General features: G+C 43.0%; 1 protein-coding gene across 4 annotated transcripts; it reads right to left on the minus strand.

The window, feature by feature from the left end:
* Positions 1 to 19,425: 19,425 nt before the first annotated feature.
* LOC133912882 (uncharacterized) lies at positions 19,426 to 22,280 on the minus strand. 4 transcript variants are annotated; one of them, XM_062355839.1, is made up of 3 exons: positions 21,709 to 22,280; positions 21,340 to 21,522; positions 19,426 to 20,964 (listed from the first exon to the last, which is right to left on the minus strand). In XM_062355839.1, exons 2-3 carry the CDS (start codon positions 21,340 to 21,342, stop codon positions 19,696 to 19,698), a joined length of 1,272 nt encoding a protein of 423 aa, XP_062211823.1. In that variant the 5' UTR covers positions 21,343 to 21,522; positions 21,709 to 22,280; the 3' UTR covers positions 19,426 to 19,695. The 4 variants fall into 4 exon arrangements, with proteins under 4 accessions (XP_062211823.1, XP_062211822.1, XP_062211824.1 ...); XM_062355838.1 differs by having other exon boundaries at positions 21,671 to 22,280; XM_062355840.1 differs by having other exon boundaries at positions 19,433 to 20,426; positions 20,561 to 20,993; positions 21,340 to 22,273.
* Between the last annotated feature and the right edge of the window lie 330 nt (positions 22,281 to 22,610).

Consider the following 22,610-nt stretch of genomic DNA (forward strand, 5'->3'; position numbering starts at 1 on the left):
CAGATGAGATATTGATAGCCATATGATCTTTAGAGATATGAAATGAGATAGAGCCATATGCAATTGGACATAAACATAGTCATAGAAATATAAGCTTGAATTAAAAAATATAACAAATTTACATATTAAAAAGAAATAAATACAAGCAATATGAACATGTGAATCAAAATATGATTGCTAGAACATATAAGTTCTCCAAACATCATGTGCCCATTGGTTCAAGAAACATTTGAAAAGTCGATAACATTAAGCTCATTTCTTAACTTGCAAAAACGACTCTCATCTAAAGGTTCTGTGAAGATATTTACTAATTGATATTTGGTCCGCACACTGTCTACTAGGATATCGCCTTTGCTTATATGATCTCTAAGAAAATGATGACGAATATCAATATGCTTAGTTCTAGAGTGTTGGACCAGATTTGTGACTATTTTCATGGCACTTTCATTGTCACACAAAAGATGCACTATTTTGAACTCAACTTCATAATCTAACAAAGTTTGTCTTATCCATAGCAATTGAGTACAACAACAACCCGTGAAAACATATTTCGCTTTGATAGTAGAAAGTGCTACAGAGTTCTGTTTCTTAGATGACCATGAAACAAATGATCTTCCTAGAAATTGACAACTTTCAGATGTGCTTTTTCTATCTACTTTACAACCCGCATAATCGAAATCCGAATATCCGATTATCTCAAACTTAGCACATTTGGGATACCAAAGCCCTATGGTAGGAGAGTATTTCAAATATCTCATAATGCGCTTAACAGTCATCAAATGACATTCTTTAGGAGATGCTTGAAACCTTGCACACATGCACACACTAAATATAATATCGGGTATAGATGCGGTAAGATAAAGCAAACTACCTATCATTGATCTATAAACCTTTAAATCTACCTGTTTACCTCCCTCATCAAGATAAATATGACCATTTGTTGCCATTGGAGTCTTGATGCTTTTCATCTTCCATGCCAAACTTTTTCAATAAATCCTTCAAATATTTTGATTGGCTAATGATAGTCCCATCTTTGAGTTGCTTGATTTGAAGTCCGAGAAAGAAACTCAATTCTCCAATCACAGACATTTCCAATTCCTTAGACATCATTTCTCTAAATTTCTCACAAAAATTTTTGTTAGTAGATCCAAAAATGATATCATCAACATAAATTTGAAATATGAAGAAAGCATATGCAATAGATTTAGTGAACAAAGTAGTATCAAATTTTCCAATTTTAAAGCCCTTTAAAACAAGAAAATCTCTAAGTCTCTCATACCACACACGTGGAGCTTGTTTAAGGTCATAGAGAGCTTTAGATAGTTTATACACATGATTAGGCCTTTTAGGATCTTCAAAACTGGGAAGTTGTTCAACAAAGACAAGTTCACTAATTTTACCATTTAAAAAGATATTTTTCACATCCATTTGATATAACTTGATATTATGAGATGAAGCAAAAGCAAGTAGGATTCTGATAGCTTCAAGTCTAGCTACGGGAGCAAAAGTTCCACCGAAATTCAAACCTTCAACTTGAGTATATCCTTGTGCAACCAATCTTGCTTTCTTTCTCACAACAATTCCTTCTTCATCTTGCTTATTTCGAAAAACCCACTTTGTGCTAATCATATTATGATATCTTGGTTTTTCTATCAATTCACATACATCATTGCGGGTGAAGTTGTTTAACTTTTCATCATTGCATTCACCCAATCCGAATCATTTAGAGCTTCTTCTATATGATTAGGTTCAATAGAAGATAAAAAATAGTATTCACAAAATGAAACAATACGAGAATGAGTTTGAACACCCTTACTAAGGTCACCAACAATTTGATCAATGGGATGATCCTTGGCAATGGTATGGTGAACTTTTGGATGACCTATCGGCACTTGTGATGGACTTTATGAAGTGGTATCTTGTTGTAATTGATCATCCATATCTTCTACATTATGAGCTTGAACTTAATCATTTGTAATGGAAGAAAATGGAATAGCCCGAATTGAGGTAGATGGATCATCCTCCTATTCATCTTTCTCTTTTAGCTTGATATCCCCTATTGATATATTCTTGGTAGCACTTTTTAAACTTTCATTACCTACATCATCCAAATTTTCTTGCTCTTCTTGAGAGCCATTAGTTTCATCAAATTCAACATCATGTATCTCTTCTACCAAACCGAAATTTTGGTTGTAGACACGATAAGTTTTACTATTAGAAAAATAACCAAGTAAGAAACCTTCATCACATTTTCTTTGGAATTTTGATAAATGAGTACCTTTGTTTACAATATAGCATTTGCATCTGAATACCCGAAAATATGAGATGTTTGGTTTTCTTCCAATAAGAAATTCATATGGAGTCCTTTTCAATAATCGGTGACAATACAATCTATTTGATGAATGGCAAGCGGTGTTGATAGCTTCGGCCCAAAAATTACCCGAAACATTATATTCCGAAAGCATTGACTTTGCCATATCAATAAGAGTCCGATTCTTCCTTTCAATTACTCAATTTTGCTCTGGAGTGTATTTGGTGAGAATTCATGTTTGATACTCTTTTCTTCATAAAAATTCTCAACATTTGTGTTCTTGAATTCGGAGCCATTATCACTTCTCACTTTCTTAACTTTGAACTCAAATTCATTTTCGTCCCTTTTAACAAAGCTTTTGAAAGTGTTAAATACAATAGTCTTATCATGTAAAAAAAATACCCAAGTAAATCTAGAAAATTCATCAACAATGACAAGGTAAGAACTATTACCTCCAATACTTACATATGTAGTATGACCAAATAAATCCATGTGTAATAATTTCAAAGGTCTTGAGGTTGATATGGAGCTTTTGTATGGATGTGAATTCCTCACTTGCTTTCCAGCTTGACAAGCACTACATAGCTTGTTTTTCTCAAATTTTACATCCTTCAACCCTACAACTAGATCATGCTTTAACAGACGATTTAGTTGATTCATACCAACATGACCAAGCCTTCTATGTCAAAACCAACCTTTTGATATGTGCTTAGGTTTGCATCATTAGAAGAGAAATCAACTTGATAAAGATTACCATATCTAAAACCTTTAAAAACTACACTATTATCCTTCATGCTAGATATTATTACATCATTTGGAGAAAAAATGCATGAAAAATCAAGATCACATAATTGAGCAACGGATAACAAATTGAAATTTAGAGATTCAACTAGTAAAACATTTGAGATAGATAAATCATTTGAGATAGCAATTTTACCTAACCCTTTTACCTTTCCTTTGCTATTGTCTCCAAATGTGATTTTGTCATATTCCGATCCATCATTGCTCATAGAAGTGAACATCCCTTTGATTTCCGGTCATGTGTTGAGTGTATCCACTATCTAGCACCCAATATCTCCCACCGGACTTGTAGTTTACCTACAAAACAAAAGATCTTTTAGGTACCCAAACTTGTTTGGGTCCTTGGATATTAGTCACCATTTTAGACACCCAAATGACATTCTTTTTAGCACCGATTATAGGAGTGCTAACAAATCTAGCTTTAACACTACTATTAGAGCATCTCTCAAGAACATAGCATGGATAAAAGATGCATATGAATTATCTTTGATATTTTTGTAATCCTTCTCAATATGCCCGGTTTTCTTGTACTTGATGCAATAACTGCTACCTTTCACAAAAATAGTTTTACGATGAATGAATGTCTTCTTACTCTTTTTGGGAACATACCCAAGGCCTTCCTTTTTTGATGGAGAACCTTTAACTATCCAAAACTTATCTAATTTTGGACTCTCCAACATAATATCTTGCAAGATCATCTGTTAGTTTTTCAACCTTTTCTTTCAATATGATATTTTCATCAATAATCAAAACATCATTGCAAGATAGGACTCTAGGCAAAGTAAACACATCATCATGCAAGGTAGATGAACTCATATTAGGTAAAGTAGATACATCATCAACAATATTGCAAGATATGCTCATATCTACTTTTATTTTGTTGGTTTCATGAGCAATAAGAGAATCATGAGCTTCCTTAAGCATCTCATGAGTTTTCTTTACACCCTAATGAGCCGTCTTTAGCTCCTCATAGGAATCTTAAAGAGAAGTGTGTCTTTTCTTTAATTCCTTAAACTTTGCTCTTTCCTTGCTTATGAAGTCATCAAAACCATTTATTAGCTCAACTAGATCATCATATGAATATTCATCTTCATCATTTAATACATTAGAGTCACACTTTGCCATAAGACAATGAGGAGTGAAGAAGAGTGAAGGTGCTTCCTTGATGGCTACACCGGCAAGACTCTTTTGATATGGCTTCTCATCATCAGAGTCAGATTTTGAGCTTGCATCCGAATCCTACTCAACATAGCATACTTGACCATCTTTCTTTTTCTTGTAGTATTTCTTAAATACCTTCTTGCCATCACTCTCCTTCTTCTTCTTGGAATATTTTTCTTCTTTGTTCTTGCAATTTGTGGTAATGTGTCCCTTCTCACCACATTCAAAGCATCTTCTTTCTTCGAAGGGATACCCTTTGGAAGATTATCCCATCTTGCTATATCCACCTTTATATCTCTTCTTCTTCATGAATTTCTTGAATCTTCTCACAAAGAGAGCTATTTCCTCATCTTCTTCATCTTCTTCATCACTCTCTTCATGATCATCTTTGTCTCTAGATGATTGAGCCTTGAATGCAACATTCTTTTTTCATGGCATTGGTAGCATCATCATGAAGATCTTCTTGTGACTTCTTGAAAATGTCATGAGTGAGAATTTCACTCAAGATTTGCATTGGAGTTATATTCTTCAAATTTGACCTCACAAGTAAAGTCACAATCGTGTCATATTTGTTAGACAAAGCTCTAAGAAATTTATAAGAAAAATCAACATTGGAAACATCCATGCCAAGCCCCTTGAGCTCATTTATTATGTTGTTTAAACGATTGAACATTTCTTCACTGCTTTTGTTTTGCAACATAGTAAATTTCTCAAGTTGCCCTTTATAAACAAAAAGTTTTGCATACTTGACCATGTTTGTGCCCTCATGAATCTCTTTGAGCCTTTCCCAAATTTCATGAGCAGTGTCAAGTTTGCAAATGCGATTAAACTCATTAAGATCTAAAGCACCATAAAGAACATTCATAGTTTGAGCATTTGCAAGAGTATTCTCCTTATCTACATCAGTAAGATTAGTGGGATCAATAATTGCATAATCCTTATCCACTATATCCCATAACTTATGGCCCATAGCCTTAAGATAAATGGTCATTCTAGCCTTCTGATAGGAGTAGTTTGACCCCTCAAAGAACGGAGGTGTCCCCACATTAACATGAGCGTCACTAGCCATAATCCTACTTGGGGATGGTTAAATCCGCGATAAAAAGGAGTCCTAGACTCTGATACCACTTGTATGATCTAGGATACTGACCAGAGGGGGGGTGAATATACGGTTTTTAAACTAATTTCTAAGCGATCAACAAAACTTGAAGAAACAAACTAAAGATCACTAGAGCAATATGAAAAAAACTTAGAGCTATGTTAAGGTTTGCAATCCTAGTATGACATGCAATAATTTATATTCTAGGAAGAAAAATTACATAAAGTAAATTGCATAAAAGTAAATTGCTTAATGGATGACACAAGAAATTTATCCTGTGGTATCGGTGATTTGCTGATCACCCCTAATCCACGTTGAGGTGAGTTCAAGTTTCACACCGCTTCTCTATCAAGTTTCCAATTTCCACATGAGAAAGGGCTCACATCGAGCAACTTGATCTTAAATTGGAATAGGACAAGAACTACCCAATACATCGATTCCACTAGTGTAACACTTTGCCGCTCCGGCGAAGCGTGCTCAAGCCTCTCACAATCACAGCTATGGCACCTTCACAATCTTCTTTGAAGGGCTCAACAGCATGACAACCTCTAAGCCATCTAGGAGGTGGAAACCTCCAAGAGTAACAAGTTGATGAAGTTTGCTTGTAGGATCACTAGTGCCTCAATGCTCAAACTCTTGAAAATAATGCATTAGATGCTCTCACACTCTCAAAGATGCTATCACTAAGCCAAGAGAGGGAGATGAGTAAGGCAAGAGCTCAAAGGGTTGTAATGAAATGCTAGCTTAGGTTCCTTGAACCAGCCAAGCTCTTATTTATAGCCCACGCTCAAGAATGTGGCCGTTACTGTTGAAAAAACAGCTCTGCGACTCTGGCGGTCTGACCGCAAGTCACCTGGCAATTGAAGTGCCGCCTTTACAACGGCTATAGAAAGTGTCATGATGACCCTAACACACGGTCGGCGATCAGACCACGACCCCTCATGGTCAGATGTGAGCAGGGAACAAAGTGCCATAACTCTCTGTTCCTAGGGCGGTCAGATTAGCCAAGCTGGCGGTCAGACTGCTAGCCAGACCAGAAGGTCCAAATGCCTCTATTCATTTGGCGATTAGACCGGCACAACCTTCGGTCAGACTAGGACTGGGTTCTACTCAGCATCGAGGAGGTTTTATACAGCGGTCAGACCGGCTTCTCCAGCAATTGGACCGGGACTGGGTTCTACTCAGCATCGACGAGGTTTTATTCAGCTGCCAGACCAGCTTCTCCAGCAGCCAGACTGCGAGAACTCAAAAACATACCAAAGATGAGAATTTCCTTGGTTTCTCTCAAACTAAATTTTCCACTCTATATGGAATGCAAGTTTGAGCAATTGTGGCATTATAGATACGTCAAGTAGATGCACATTAACCCCTTTTTATAGTACGACACTTATCCTATAAATCCGGTCAATTTCTCTTCTCTAATCTCCTTTTGATTGGCAAAAGAAAATGCCCTACAATTATACCTTTGCCTTGAGCTAGCCATTCTTCATGTTTTTCACTCATGCATTTTCTAGCTCTGTAACATCTTTGTGGCTAACCTTTTCATAACTTATTCAAACATGTTAGTCGACAAAAGACATATTGTCATCAATTACCAAAACACGAATTTGGGGCCTAGATGCTTCAGGAGGTCGGACATAGAGTCGACGATGAGGCTGAGGGGGGCAGTCGACAACCGCCTCAGCGATGGACAAGGTGAGGTTCAACAGAGGTAAGACCACCCGGAGTCTCATGGCGGAGGTCGGAGATGAAGTCAACGGCGAGGCTAAGGGTGGCAGTTTGCGACCCCCTCAGTGGTGGACGCAGTGAGGCTCGACAGAGGCAGGACAGTCTGGAGTCTCACGGTGGAGGTCGGAGATGGAGTCGACAGTAAGGCTGAAGGGGACAGTCTGTGACCCCCTTAGTGGTGGACATGGCGAGGCTCGATAGAGGCAGGACCGTTTGGAGTCTCATGATGGAAGCCGAAGATGGTGCCAACAATGAGGCTAAGGGGGTAGTCTGCGACCCCCTCAGCGGTGGACATGACGAGGCTCAACGGAGGCAAGACCGTTTGGAGTCTCGTGGCAAAAGCTAGAGATGGAGTCGATGACGAGGCTAAGGGGCAGTATGCGACCCCCTTAGCGGTGGAAGCGGCTAGGCTCGACGAAGGTAGGACCGTCCGGAGTCTTGCATCAGAGGCTAGAGATGGAGTCAACGGTGAGGCTGAGGGGGCAGTTCGTGACCCTCTCAGCGGTGGAAGCGACGAGGCTCGACAGAGGTAGGACCGTTTGGAGTCTCGCAGCAGAGGCTAGAGATGGAGTCAACGGTGAGGCTGGGGGGGAGGGGCAGTCTGCGACCCCCTCAACAATGGATGTGGTGAGGCTCGATGGAGGTAGGACCACCCGGAATCTCGTGATGGAGGCCGGAGATGGAGTCGACGAGGAGGCTGAGGAGGGCAGTCCGTGACCCCCTCAGCGGTACATGGGGCAAGGATCGATGGAGGTTGGACCGTTCGGAGTCTCACAGCGGAGACTGAAGATGGAGTCGATGATGAGGCTGAGGGGGGCAGTCCGCGACCTCCTCAGCGGTGGACGAGGCGAGGGTTGACGGAGGTAGGACCGTTAGTAGTCTCATGGCGGAGGCCGGAGATAGAATCGACTACGAAGCTGATGGGGGCAGTCCGCAACTCCCTGAGTGGTTAGCCACGACGAGGCTCGATGGAGGCAGAGCCATCTGGAGCCTTGCAGCAGTGGCTAGAGTTGGCATATTACGACTCCCACTCAAACTTCTTTTTTTTTTGACCAAAAATAGGAGGGGAATCCCCTACTGCGATTTAATAAGTAAAACCAGGAGTTTTACAAACAAGAAAAAAGAAAACAAAAGAAGAGAAAAAATTACAAGCTAGCCAGCCAAGCATCCAAAGCATATTTAACAGATGTTTTGGCTCTGAACTTGGTAAGAGAGAGAACATATTGGAACTCTCTTTTCCATAAAGTAAAACTGAGAGCTTCACCATAAAAAATAATACCATTGCAATGAGTCCAAATGCACCAGCAAGCAATAACCACAATCTCCATGAAGCAACCAAAGGGAAAATGTCGTCTCTGCTCTTGAACCATTTGCACCAGAGGCAACGAGTGATCCCAAAAAAGATGAAGGGATGTCCAACATAGTTGTGCAAAAGGACAGCAAAAAAAGAGATGCTTTACCGACTCCTCAGTAGCCAACGAACATAAGACACAGAGAACTGACGGAACATCAAAATGCTTACGGCGAAGGAGGTTTCTTGTATTGAGTCGATCATTCAGAAGGAGCTAGAAAAAGACTTTATGCTTTGGTTGACAACAGGTTTTCCAAATCCAGCGAAAGGGGAGGGCACAATCAGTTACTCCCAGCAAATGATCATAAACTCGCTTGGAAGAATAATCACCAGTACCCGAAATGTAAATCCATTTGTCAAGATTGCCCATCTGCCGATGCCAACTCTAGAGAAGATCAAGTAGCTCTGCTAACTGAGAAGAAGCCATTACCGAAAGAGGCAAATGAAATAGCTGAGCAATGTCCGGCACAGCTGCATGAATTTGGAGTCTGAACAATTTGGCTCCTTTGCAAAAGAAAATAGATACGAAAAAGTGATACTCAAGCATCCAAAATCCCAAATGTCCTTCCAGAATAAAACAGAATCACCCGAAGCTACTTGTGCATGAGCAAAACCTCTGAAATCATCAAAGAAACGGCATAAATCTCTCCACCAAAAGGAGCCTCTAGGACTGCGAGCTTGAGGGGCAAGCATAGCAGAGTAATGAGCCTGCCATATTAGCTTAACCCAAGGGACATCAGCCTTGTTGAAAAATTTATGCAAGTGCTTAAGGAGAAAAGCCTTGTTCTGAACTCGAAGATTAATAATACCTAGACCACCCTGTTTCTTCGGTCGACAGACCTACTTCCAAGCTGCCAGGCAATTACCCTTCTTGTTTAGGTCAGAACCCCTCCAAAGACAATGCCGACGATACTTATCAATCTGCTCTATGATTTTTCAGGTAATTTAATAGTGCACATGAAATAAGTTGGAAGAGAGGAGAGATCTCGACTCCTATCTTGGTCCTATAATTGTCTTGAAATAGTGCATTTTAGTAGGGTTAGCGAAATTCTGCAACTTGTGCAGGATCGACCAAGCCTTTTGGCCCCCTGACTCCCCGCGCCCCCTTGCGCTTTTCAGCTATGAGAGAGCAAAGGGTGCATCTCACATCTTACGCAATATTCCCCCAACACCCTCGTGTCTTATGATCGCAAGCGGGTAGATGGTGTGTTTTATCGGTGCTGTATGTATGCCACGTGTATGTATATGTATATGTATATGTATGCATGTATGTATGCATCCATGTATATTTGTGTGAAGTAATTAGGATTAATCAATATGCTGATTTGGACCCTGCCGCGACCAAGGTTATGACGTTGAGGTGCGGAGGGTTTTTATACCTCGACACCCATAGTGGAGGTTTTTTGAACCTCGACGCTCATGGTAGAGAGTTTGGACCTCGACACTTAAGGTAGAGGGTTTTTAGACCTTGATGCCCATAACGGATGATTTGGACCTCGACGCTCATGGCAGAGGGTTTTTAGACTTCGACGTTCATGGTGGAGGATTTGGACCTCGACGCTCATAGCAGAGGGTTTTTAGACTTCGATGCTCATGGCGAAGAATTTTTAGACCTCTACGCCCATAGCAGAGGGTTTTTAGACCGCGACGCTCAAAGCGAAGGATTTAGACCTCGAAGCTCATGGCGAAGGGTTTTTATTGCTATGCACTATGTAGCACTATCTGAGCAAGGATTTGCACGTACTATTATGGACAAATAGCTAATTGTAATAGTGCCAAGTAAGGATTTACGTAAATTTTTGCTGAGAGCCAAATATGTGACTGTAGCATTGATGTGTCCTCATCTAAGTTGACGTAAATATTCTCTGAGAGTTTATTCTGGCTTTTTGGACAATTAAAAAGGGTTGTGTGGGTACCTATAGCTGTAGTTATGGAGACAGCCCTAGGTGGTGCTGCACGCGGTGCTGTCCGGCGGGCAGCTGTGCGTAGAAGGTGCTTAGGCAGTGGTGCGCCTCAGCGAGCAGCGCCGAGCCCAAGCCGTGGTTTGCCACCAGTAGAACCTGTGCCGCTCGCACGCCTTGGCCACATCGCGTGGGATGGCACCACTGCCGTGCAGGAACTCACTAAGCCCTACCACCAGTATGGCCATCTCCTCCACTTGCTCCTGCCTGGAGGACGGCCAAAGCGTTGCCTCTGGCGAGGAGATCAACCTCCGGCATTGAGGACGGCTGGAGCACGGCCTCTGGCGTAGAAAACAAGTCCATACTTCCTGTAGGAGGGTGGACGCCCTTCCTGTATGAGGGTGACAAATCCTTTCCATTGGTTGCGAGCAGGCAGTGCCTAATCTGCAGTAGTCCTCCTTTAGCTGCTTGGCATACATGGTCTCGACCTCTCGCAAATGAGGCACGATGAGGTCAACCAAATCTTGCTTGGAGACGGTGTCGAGGGGCCTCAGCAAGGAGTAGGAGAGGGCGCCTTTTGCAGCTTCCAGCACCAGGACTAAACTCCGGCCAGCTTCAGCTTGGGATATGGATTTCACAGGCTCGGAGAACATGATGCTCAAGCCGTCCATTTCTTCCTCCGCCCACAAGATGAGGTAGGGGGTGCAGGGAGACGGATGCTCGTGCAGCGCGGCGAGGCTTCGTGGCGCCTGAAGAATGGCAGAAAAGACCATGCACGCGGGCTCGTTGATGTAGTTGCTGTTGGCCTGTTGCTGCCACCTATTGGTAGCATCGAAGTGCTGCAGTACGCGAGCTGCAACCTGGAGTGACGGTGCCAAGAAAAAATTTATCGATAAAAAATTTTTATCGGAGGTTAGCGATAAACAGGATTATCGGATTTATCGAAATTCTATCGAAGATAGACAAAATATTTCGGATAAAATTTGAAAAAAAAACTTAATTTACCTAAAAAATCACATAGATTGCATCCAAATTATTTGACTAAATAATAACACATAAATGAATTAGGATTGAAGGGGTGGTCTGGCAGCCTGCGGCCTGTGGACCGACGTTTTCTTGCTCGCATGTTGGATTCAGAAATTAAAAGATACCAAATTCAAAAATTACCGATATTTTTGACCGATAAGTAAATTTACCGGCCCCGTCGATAAACAGAATTATCGGGTTTATCGATTTTTTTCGACGATAAAATTTTCACAGGTGGTGGCACGAGGCGCGAGGTGGCTGGTGTGGAGGCGGCCTGAGCTGAGGAGGATGGCCCGGAGCTCTGAGTCTTTCCGTAGAGCGTGACCCGGAGTGCGGCTGGAGCGTTGCCTCCGGCGCAGATCGCAAAGGGTGGGCCTCCGGGGAGGAGGTGCCCAGAGCGCGGATGGATGGTGGCCGCAGAACGCCCTGTGCGGGACGCGGCCCGGAGCGTGGCCTCCGGAGCAGAGGGCCCGGTGCGCTGCGCGACCTCCGGCACGGACGCCGGGAGAGCGGCCTGGCCTTCGACGCGGACGCCTGGAGCGTAAATTGGCCTCCGCAACGGACGCCCGGTGTGCAGCCCGGCCTCCGGCGTGGAGAGCCCAGAGTGTGGCCTGGCCTTCGGCGCGGACGACCGGAGCGCAGCGTAGCCTCCGGCGCGGACGCCCGGAGAGCGGCCTGGACTTCGGCGCGAACGCCCGGAGCGCAGACCGGCCTCCGGCGCGGAGAGCCCGGAGAGCGGCCTGACCTCCCGCGCGGACGCCCGGAGAGCGGCCTGGCCTTTAGCTCGGACGCCCGAAGCGCAGCGTAGCCTCCGACGAAGAGAGCCCGGAGAGCGGCCTTGCCTTCGGTGCGGACACCCATAGCGCATCGTGGCCTCCTCAGCAGAACACCCGAACCGCAGCTCGGCCTCCGACGCGAGGAGCTCGGGGAGCGGCCTGACCTTCGGCGCGGACGCCCGGAGCGCAGCGTAGCCTCGAACGCGGACGCCCGGAGTGCGGCCTAGCCTTCGGCGCGGACGCCCGAAGCGCAGCGTGGCCTCCGGTGACTGGAATGGAGGGCTCCGGCTGCGTGGTTGGTCCTCCAGCACGGGGCACGGTGAAGAGGTGGCCATAAAGCCCGGCGTCCGACGAGGAGGACGGAGGGCTCCGGCGGCCGGCGCATACGGAGGGGTGCCTCCGTCCCGGAGCGGTGGTGGGCAGGCTCCGGTGCGGCGTGGAGGTGGCCGGACGATGATGTGATCAGTGGCGGGCTTTGTGTACGACTCCTGGTGGGAGGTAGGTGGGTCCAGCACTTGGGCCGGTTGGCGTGCACGTTTTTGGCTCGGGTAGGTCCCCAGCCGTGCGCGTGAAGCATGGCGCCAATGGCAGATCCGTAATGATGCCATTGGGGTCACCGGACCTCAGCGCCCTTCCTCCAGCAGGAGTGAGCCGTAGCAGTCAACCACTCGTGACACTAGTAAACGTGACTCTATGCCCCAACAGTAGCGTCGTCCATGAAGATGCTGAAGAAATAATCTTGCCGAAAGAAGAAAGCAGGAGAAACAGCCCCGTGAGCAAGATGCCAATATACAGACTACTTCAGACCCCGACGTAACGTCACCATGTGAGCAGACGCGGTTCAACACACACGTAGCGATCACAAGCCTCGCACGGCGGCATGCCGCCAGCCATGTGAGCGAGTTGTGGCCTAACTGCGTGCGCCTGCACACGCTAGCTTGTACCTAACAACACCTGCGGGTGTGAGTACGCTCTCGCACACCCTCCGAAAGGAACGCGAGGGCCTCTCATTTAAACAACTTTTAGAAGCTTTACTGTATTTTGAGTTCTATTATTTCTATACTTGAAGGAATTCTACTAGATTAGGGGCTGCCAGCGGCCAATACAAAACTATCATGTACCTTAAGTGAGCATTTGCTATATATAAAAGAAGTTGTATGGATTGTGGGTTGGGGGGGGGGGGGGGGAGGTAAACAAATTTCGCTTTAAACAGAGGCCTGTTTTCAAATTGTTGTGCTGACATAACTCGAAGATCTTTTGTAGCGATCCCGTTATCTGCGTATCCTCAGTTATGAAATACATACTATTCGTATTCTTTCTTTTGTGATTATAAGACTTAATTGTATCACTACTATAGAACTAGTTAAAAAAATAGCAGCACATCAATACCAGTTGTATATGAACCGTCACTGAAGATGTATCAATGTCGGTTCTTAACCTCCCGCGTCCAAACAGTGATCCAGACACTAAAAACCGGTACTAATAGTCTATATCAATGCTGGTTTGTGTTACAAATCAGCACTAATACATCAATACCGGTTCTAATCAAATTAGGCACCGGTAGTTCTTCTGGACTGGAAATTTTGATACATTCTAATTTTGGCTTGATCAAACATCCGACTCCAACTATCCGTGATGGTTTTGATCAAATCGGCACTGATAATCTATATGGACCTAAAATTTTGTTCCAATCTAATTTTGGATGAAGCAAGTTTAGCTCCAGATATTTTTCTCGGCTCTTCTCTCTCATAGTCTCTCAAACTCTCCTCTCTCTCTCTTGTACTCAATCACATAACTACCCCTGCTCAGGCAATCAATCAAAATCAACAACCCTGGCTTTTTGAAGTTTGACACTTTCTAGAAGATAAAATAAGGCTTCCGTAATTTCCGAATCACCCTGTAGAATGGCCTGGATTTGGGAAGTTTCTCTTTCACGGTATTGGGATCGTTTGATCGATTTCCTTGATCGCTAAAATGCCTCATTTCATTTCAATATCGCCAGCAGCACAATCGACTACTTAGGCTTGGCGACGCGGATGTGGAGGTCACTAAGATGGAGCTCGACGTGGAGGAGCACGGCGAGGAGGGCGATTGCATGGAGGAGCACGACGGGGAAGAGCTTGGTGTGGAGGAGCTCGACGTGGAGGAGGGCGACGGTATAGAGGAGGGCGACGGCATGGAGGAGCTCGGCGTGGAGGAGGGCGACGGTATGGAGGAGGGCAACAGCATGGAGGAGCTTGGTGTGGAGGAGCACGACAATGGTGGCGAGTCCGTCGATCAGATCCGCAGCTGTGGAGGACCATAAATTCTCTGATGTGCGAGCGGCAGCGGAGGAAGCGAGGTGGGTATGGCGGAGAGCATGAGGCGGGGGGCGGAGAAGGGGTCATGCGCGCTCGGAGTAAGGGGAGCTTAGAGGCGGGAGCGGCGGTGACAGTGGTGGCGGGGGAGCGATGACAGGAGCTCGGATGCTGCCCCTGGCAATTTTCTCTTTTTTCAATCTATGGAAAATGCAACTGTGTCAGGTGGGGAACCTGCACTGATACTAGCTAAGTATTAGTACCAAATAAAGAGTGTCTATTGAAAAACTGGAAATGAAGTAATTATTCAACCGATATTGATATGTAGTTATGTAGTAGTGCATCCATTTATATATTTCACAACAAACAGATTGTATTAATAATACATAAACCCTAAAGGTCACCTACTCTCTTCAGTTTGCCTGTCATAACTCATAACACCTCTAAGGTTAGATATGTCATCAATAAATCCCCGTTAAGTTGTTCCCACCATTCTTTTCCCGCTATATATCTCGCGGTTCTTGCAGGAATCCATTTATATCAGACTACAAATTTAACCAATCTGACACGGTATACCATAACAGGGTTAAAAGATTAATCAATTAATTAGGTGCAGCAAAAACTGCCATGCATTTGTGGTTGAATTATTAGTTTGCACACTTAATCATATCGGTGTGAAATATTTTATTTGTGGTTGAAATAATTTGCATTTCGTGTCTCATCTGCCACGATATAACATGGTCCTTCGACAAAAAATGTAATAAGTAGAGGAAAATTGTGAGAGTACATCTACTTATACAGTGCATCAATACTCGAGAACAAAATATTTTAGCAAACTAAAAAACAAGTGACTTACATGGAATTTGTGGATCTTCCCTGTTATAATCGACTTAGCTAGCCAGACAGATATGTACTCCCTCTGTCCATTATTGTAGTGCGTATTGTGGCATAAAAAAGTCTTCAAAAGTATATTTCAATATTTAATTTCTCCTGCAATATGTTGTTAGTTGCTACAAAATTAATATCATATTAAAAATTCTTTGGAATATGAATATATACGTTGATACAACTTTTGTACACTAACTATGCACATGACTAACGGAAACTAACAAGTTTGACATTTTCAAATCAAAATAGGCCTATAAAGTGGACAGAGGGGGTATGAGTTATAACAAATTAAGAATAGTCAAGTTGAAGATACACACACACACGTGTCAACTATTTGGTGCCGCCCTCAGCCCTTCTTTCATTTAGGCTTCTCTGTCATGTATATGCCCTTGATATATCTTATGTAGGATGTAAGTTTTGCATTTTCTTAGCTTTTGGGTCGGCCCAAAACTCAAAAAAGGTAAAATTCACTCACATCCAATTAAGTTAAAAAAATGAATTAAGTTCTGACCTAGAACTACTCTTGGGTACCTACCTCACTTACACACAAAATAGGATCACTCTGACTCGCATATAATTGAACCGAGAAAAGTAATTGCAAATTAGGGGAAGATATACTCATGCACGTACCTGTGAGAGTCGGATAAAATTGCCAATTGGAAAATTGTCAACAGAAAAAGAGTTATTTTCAGTACGTAGAAGGAATTCATTTTTCGCACTATCTTTCTCTCCTTGACTCCCAAGGCTTAGTAAGTGAGCATGTGGCAAAAAGGAGATGATGGCACGCCAACTACTCGGTACGTGGCATATGAAAATGATGTAATATTACTAGTACGTTTTTCAGCTTGGAAAAGTTACGAACGAGCCATGCAATGCAATCCATCATCCGTCGCGAGCTAGCTAGAGGAGACGTGCCGATGGATTGGCAGAGGGAGATTGACGTGAACGCGTACGCTGCACCTGCACGCGCGGCCCCTCCATGCATGCACGCATGCGTGTTTTTTACGTGTTTCTTCAATCGATCGGGCCGGGGGGAGCAATTGTTTGTGACGACAGATGTATGCCTGCCAACTAGCTAATCGCAGGCCGGCCTGTTTGCGTTCTGCATGCCCGCATGCATGCATGGATCTGGTCTTCTAGGAGCTCATCTCCTTCTTCCTTCCCCAACCCCTCCTCCAGCGACGACACGTCAGAGACGCTGCATCGGTCTTCCAGACAGGACGCCCTTCTCATGCATGCATCTTGCCGATAGTCTATAGTAAGTGATCAAAAGAATTACTAAATATATATAGGAAAACTAGTCTATATTTGTAGAGTATATACTCCTATGATATACCACATAAATAAACTTATAGAGTATATACTCCTTACTATAATATACCATATAAATAAACTAGATATACTCAACTCCTTTGAGTATACTTATATACTCATCCTAAGATACTCTAATATGAACTACATGAAAAATAGAAAAGAAATCTATCAATTTTATTAGATTTTGATAATACATTTGTATGTACATAAAATGTAATGCACTTAAAAAAAATGTGCAAACTACTTTAAAAAAATCATATATACCACTTGGATAATCTTATATACTCATATGCTCCATATACATACTATTTATCATACGAGATACTCCCTATGTAATAAGATACGTATGTAAAAATATATACTCTGAAAATACCAAATATACTTTATATATATATACACACACTCCGCTAACTGACCATTTGGTAGTTGTTACAAATAACTTACAATTATATATGCATGAAGATGTGCATCGTCAATTATTTCAGCAAGGGAGATGTATACGCAAGAGACCAATGCACACCTAGTGTTTATCCTTAGGAAAAAATGCACCTTGTCTCATCTAATATGTCCATGCTGGCTATACTTGCACTACTACAAAAACTATTTTTCGAGACACCTAAAGTGCATTTTCATAGGTGGCTTATTTAAAAAACAGTCTGTGCAGTTAGCTAGCGGAGGTTCACTGTGGTTATGGACCGCATGTGAAAATATATTTCCACAGACGGTTCCTTATATGAACCGTCTCTAAAAATATGATAATTATCACAGATGGTTAATATAAAGAACCGCCTGTGAAAATATATTTTCACAGACGGTTTCTTATATGAACTGCCTCTAAAAATATGATGATTATCACAGATAGTTAATATAAAGAACTGCCTACGTAAAAAGTCATTTCACAGTCGGTTTCTTATATGAACCACATGTAAAAATAGGTTATTTCCATAGGCGGTTCACATAAGGAACCGCCTGTGGAAATATGTGATTGGTTATCTTAAAAAAACAATAATTTTTCATATGAATTCGGATGAGGATAAATTTTATTTGAAAATTATAGCACTTGATGAGATCTACAACTTTGTAGTTGAAACATATTTCATTTGAAGTCATTTATATATCCAAATAATTGTTTGAAGCTTCAAATGATTATTTGGACATGTAAATAACTTCAAATGAACAACTTTTCAACTACATAGTTGTAGATCTCGTCTAGGGCTATAATTTTCATATAGAGTTTGTCCTCATCCGACTTAGTATGAAATAATTATGATTTTTTTTAAATATGTTGTCACTTATTTCCACAGACGGTTCACATACAAAGCAGTATGTGAAAATGATGGTCATTTCTACAAGCAGTTCACATAAGGAACCGCCTGTGAAAATAAGTGACAACGTATCTTAAAAAATTATAACTTTTTCATACTAAGTCGGATGAGCACAAACGCTATATGAAAATTATAGCCTTCGACGAGATCTACAACTTTGTAGTTGAAAAAGTTTTTCATTTGAAGTCATTTAGATGCCCAAATAATCATTTGAAGTTTCAGATAGAAGATATCAAAAGGATTGCATATGGTGTTAGTATCACTAGCAGTTCTCTAGTGGCACTACTACAGAACCAGTCATAAGTGTCGGCTCATCAGTGTCGGTTCAGCCAAAGCCAACATTGATATAGTATCAGTGCCGGTTCGTACCAAAACTAGACATCCACATGTCCGTTCAAATAAAAACTGGCACTGATAAATAACATTAGTGCCGATTAGTATTAAAAATCGGCACTGATAGTATCAGTGCTGATTTTTAATAGTAACCGACACTAATACCATGTTCGGGCCCGAAAAATATTTCAATCGAGTTTTGGCTCACGTCCGGCTCACGTCCATCCTTATCTCTTTGTGACTCGCTCTGGCTCTCTCCCTATTCTCTCTCGCTCTTGTGTCGATCTCCTACTCCCTCCCACCGCCGGCCTCCTCCCCTCCCCATCTCCTTCTCCTTCCCACCAAAGGCCTCCTCCCCTCCCCATCTCCTTCTCCCTCCCACCACGCTGCTGGAAGAGGCTGAGGAGGCGCGTGCTGCTATGCGGTGGACGAGCTGCTCAAGCTACGCAGCTGTGGACGGGCTGCTCAAGCTACTGGAGCTCGACGGACTTGGAAGGAGGGGAGCGATGCCGGGCTGAGCTGTTGCTCACCATTTGGCTTTGATTCGTATAATGAGAGTGAAGTACTCGGCTTTGATTCTTATGGTGAGAGTGAAGTACTCCCTCCGTTCTCAATTAACTGACACCATTGACTAAAATATTCGTTTGCAAATACTTGTCACCACACGCTTTTCAATGCAAAGTTTTCAATTTTGCCCCTCTACCCCCCACCAGATATTTTTAGGGACCCAAGCCTATTTTGTTACTCACATGTCATACTATATTTCTTGAATTTTTCTCACTCGCAACAGATGCCAAAGATGGATGTCAACCTCCCATCGTCGCGTCCCTGTCGTGCCAAAGGACGGAGCCAAGGCTGCTAATAAGGACTGTGACGCTTATGTATATTTCTTCATTCATGCTCATATGTGTAGCCGATGTGTTTGGCAAAATGTCTGTACAAGTATGCTCTTGTCAAGTTGCATGTAATCAAGGCTTAAGTGCCAACATTGCATGGAATTGATGACCAAAGGATACTTCTATCTCTGCGTTTAGTTTTTATGATGCAATTTTCTTGGAATGTTGTAATATAAGTATAGTGGTCTTTATACGTTCTGATACTCTCACATAGATGTCAGCTTTCCAAATGCAATAGATTAGACCAATTTACTATACAGAGAACTACATTGACCAAGATATTTTCTCTATATAGAGGACTGTACAATACATATTTACATAGACCAAAAGACTACACATATTTATGGTGACAAAGGACTTCTCTATACATATCTACATCGATCAAAAGAGACTTGCATACGGATATTCCAGCAAAGTAAGTTGACAAGGGACATCCTTAAGCAAAATATGGACATCTGAACTTCACATGAACCAGCAGCTCCATTTAATTAATCAATTTTCCTACATACCTCCTGAACCAAATTGAGATCACACTTCATCTGGGTTGGAAGGTTGTATTCTCTTTCTAATGAAGCTTTGTTGATATGGGGGATCTTATAGTTATTGCCGCCTCCTACTTTCATCGCCTCTATCATGACAAGCTGCAATGTCGAGAACATCCGATTTGACAATATTGGCGAATACTCTTGGAATGCCTGTTCAACAGCAGCAACAAGCTCAGGTACTGTTCTAGCAGCCTTTTTATATTGGATGGACTGAATAGCAGAGAAGAAGCCCAAATCAAGGATATTAAAGTCCGGCGAATTTGGCGGTTGACAAACTAGTTGAATATTGAGTCCATATTGTTGTGCTGCTTCACAAAATAAAGGATCACCAGGATCAACATGAGGGCGAGCATTATCTTGTTGGATATATATTGGTTTCCCAATGTCCTCGGATGGCCACTTTGCTCGAATTGCAGGGAGAACTTTCTCAATAATAAAGGACCGCATCACTTCTTTCGTAATTGACATAATAGGTTTCATCTCTAATGTTCCCGCCACCCGATTTTTACTTGACCTTCTAGCAACTTCATATGTAACCATAGGAAAACACCCAATTTTCCCATCAAATGTGCAATTTCCTTCACTAGCCATCCTTGGACGAGCAACAGCACAGAGGAACATTACCTTTGGGATGAAATTCTTACTTTTACATGTCCGAATAGGCTCCTCTTCATCTGGAAGAAGATAATATCTCTCAGTCTTCCTTGTAAGATAAAACCATTTTTCATCTATATACACAATATCAGAGAAGTCCTTGAAAATTGGGTCACAATTTATGCTACTTGGATCAAGCATGGAAATACACCACCTGAGTCTTTCTTTCTTGTTCTCATCCTTTAACAAGGGCTTTATTGTGTTTGAGTGTCTCTTTATCTGACCTTGCTGTTTAAGCTTCCAAAGTTTGGTTTTGCTAACATGCAAGTGTCTTGACAGATCATCCAATGTTGTCCTCTTGGAAACAGGGATATCTTGCATCTTGCTTAGATCAACCAGGAGATCCTTACGACCACAGTTATACCTCTTTTTAGTGACATCTATGTTCTCACCCTGCTTGAAACATTGACTTGCACGCCGCCAAATGTGCCAAACTGTTCGAGGACTAACTAAGAATGATGCTGCAATGTCTTTGACAATTTCCCGTGATACCTTTCCTTTTGTACTTCTCAAAGCAAGAGCTTTATACACTTCCTTCCGCTGATCATTAGTGAGTTCCTTCTTGCAAGAATATTTAATAATATGACCTGAAGAAAAGATCAAACAGGATAAGAAAATGACAGAGTGCAATAAGAACATGTGCTGCAGGGGACTGAAACTAAAATAAACTGTTTGTGCCTTGCAACGTTCCACAACAGAACCACGATGTACATAAGCACAATTACATTAATAACTGAGAATTAGACTTTGCAAGACCAAGTCATGATCCTAGATTGCATAGGCCCGTTAGTTGACAAGCTCGTAGGGGATGCAATTTTCTGTGTCGATATGCCTCTACTTCGCCGTATGCATGAGGCAGGCTGGTAGGCTGTCAAAACTCCACCCGGGGAAGAGCAATGTATTTAGAGGACAAGCTAGAAAAATAGAGCTTACCATTGGAAGCTGCTGAACCTTGGTAGGGACGCTCCACCTCTATTTCCTGTTGGGGTACGAGGTTCAAATCGAAATCTCTCAGAACCAGTTGATAGGTATAGTCTTGGTGGGGTATTTGTTCTTCAGGGTATCTGTTCAAATCAAAGTCTTGTAGAACCTCGCTCCTTCCTTGCCCACTGTGATCTTCATCAAGGCATTTGTTCAAGTCAAAGAAAGCCATGGCTGAGAAGGGAATATGAGGAGGAGAGGAAAAGCTAGGAAAACAGAGAAAATGAGCACGCAAGAATTGGCCGCCAGTTCTGAAATTTGAACAGCCCGCCAATTTGCTCACTTCGATTGTGTGGTGCTCGCTTGCACACGTGTGCTCACTTCTCGCGTCGATGCCAGCCGATTAAAAAAGGGAGAAAGTGAGAGGCAGGCAGGCAGTGTTCCTGCAGTCCTCCCCTCCCCTCCACCCCCTTCGCTGTCGTCGACGCGGCGGCGACGCTGCTCGTCGACGCAGGCTGCACGCTCCTCGTCCTGCTGCACCTGCCCCCGTCCCTCCCATCGCCGCACTCCTTCGCGCGCGTGCTTGCCGCGGACCCCGCCAACCTCCCAGCGTGCCTCCTCGCGGGCCTCGCCGCCTTAGCCGCGTCCTCCCCAGCGCGGCTCCTCCAGCTCCTCCTCCCTACTGCCCGCACGCGCTGAACCTCGCACGCGCGCTCCTTCCTATTACACCAAATCAGCTAGAGAGAAGTGGTAGGGAGCCCAGATCTGAGAGAAGGGAACTCGATTTTTTTTGGAGACCGAGAGATTGATGGGATTTGGGGATTTTGCTGGGGCTCAGGACGACGGGAAGAAGGGAATTTTTATCGCTCGAAGGAAACGTTGGTTGAGGAAGAGGAACCAAAGCCACACACTGCAGTCTGAGAGTTCGATGCCAATTTTTCCACTATGGGGCCCAATTTTTTTTCATCTGTAGTGTCACACCGTGGAGGGCCTGGCTAGGGGCAATTTGGTCACAAAATTATAAACAAATGATTGCCTAGTTCTTTACGCTAAGGTTATGGGTGTCAATTAAATGAAAACGGAGGGAGTACAATGTTTTTGCTTATGTGTAATTTGTTCCTCTCTTGTTTGTATTGTGTGCATGAGGCACTGAGAGATACAGAGAGAGTGAGAGGAAGAGAGTTGAGTGATTCGACTCCAACAAAGACTTGTGTGGTGAATTTATTAATTTTACATGGTGCAAGTGTTCTAAGTTCAGATTTGGCGTGAGGAGGAGGAAGAGC

The sequence above is a fragment of the Phragmites australis genome, chromosome 3 (assembly GCF_958298935.1).
Source record: "Phragmites australis chromosome 3, lpPhrAust1.1, whole genome shotgun sequence".
NCBI classification, from domain to species: Eukaryota; Viridiplantae; Streptophyta; class Magnoliopsida; order Poales; family Poaceae; genus Phragmites; species Phragmites australis.

Bases quoted from the DNA above. Each gene is read 5' to 3' on its own strand.
- LOC133912882 (XM_062355837.1), bottom strand. From the start codon at position 21,559: ATGGCTTTCTTTGACTTGAACAAATGCCTTGATGAAGATCACAGTGGG. The intron at 20,994-21,339 runs GTAAGCTCTATT...TCTTTTCTTCAG, and splicing joins AGGTTCAGCAGCTTCCAATG to GTCATATTATTAAATATTCT.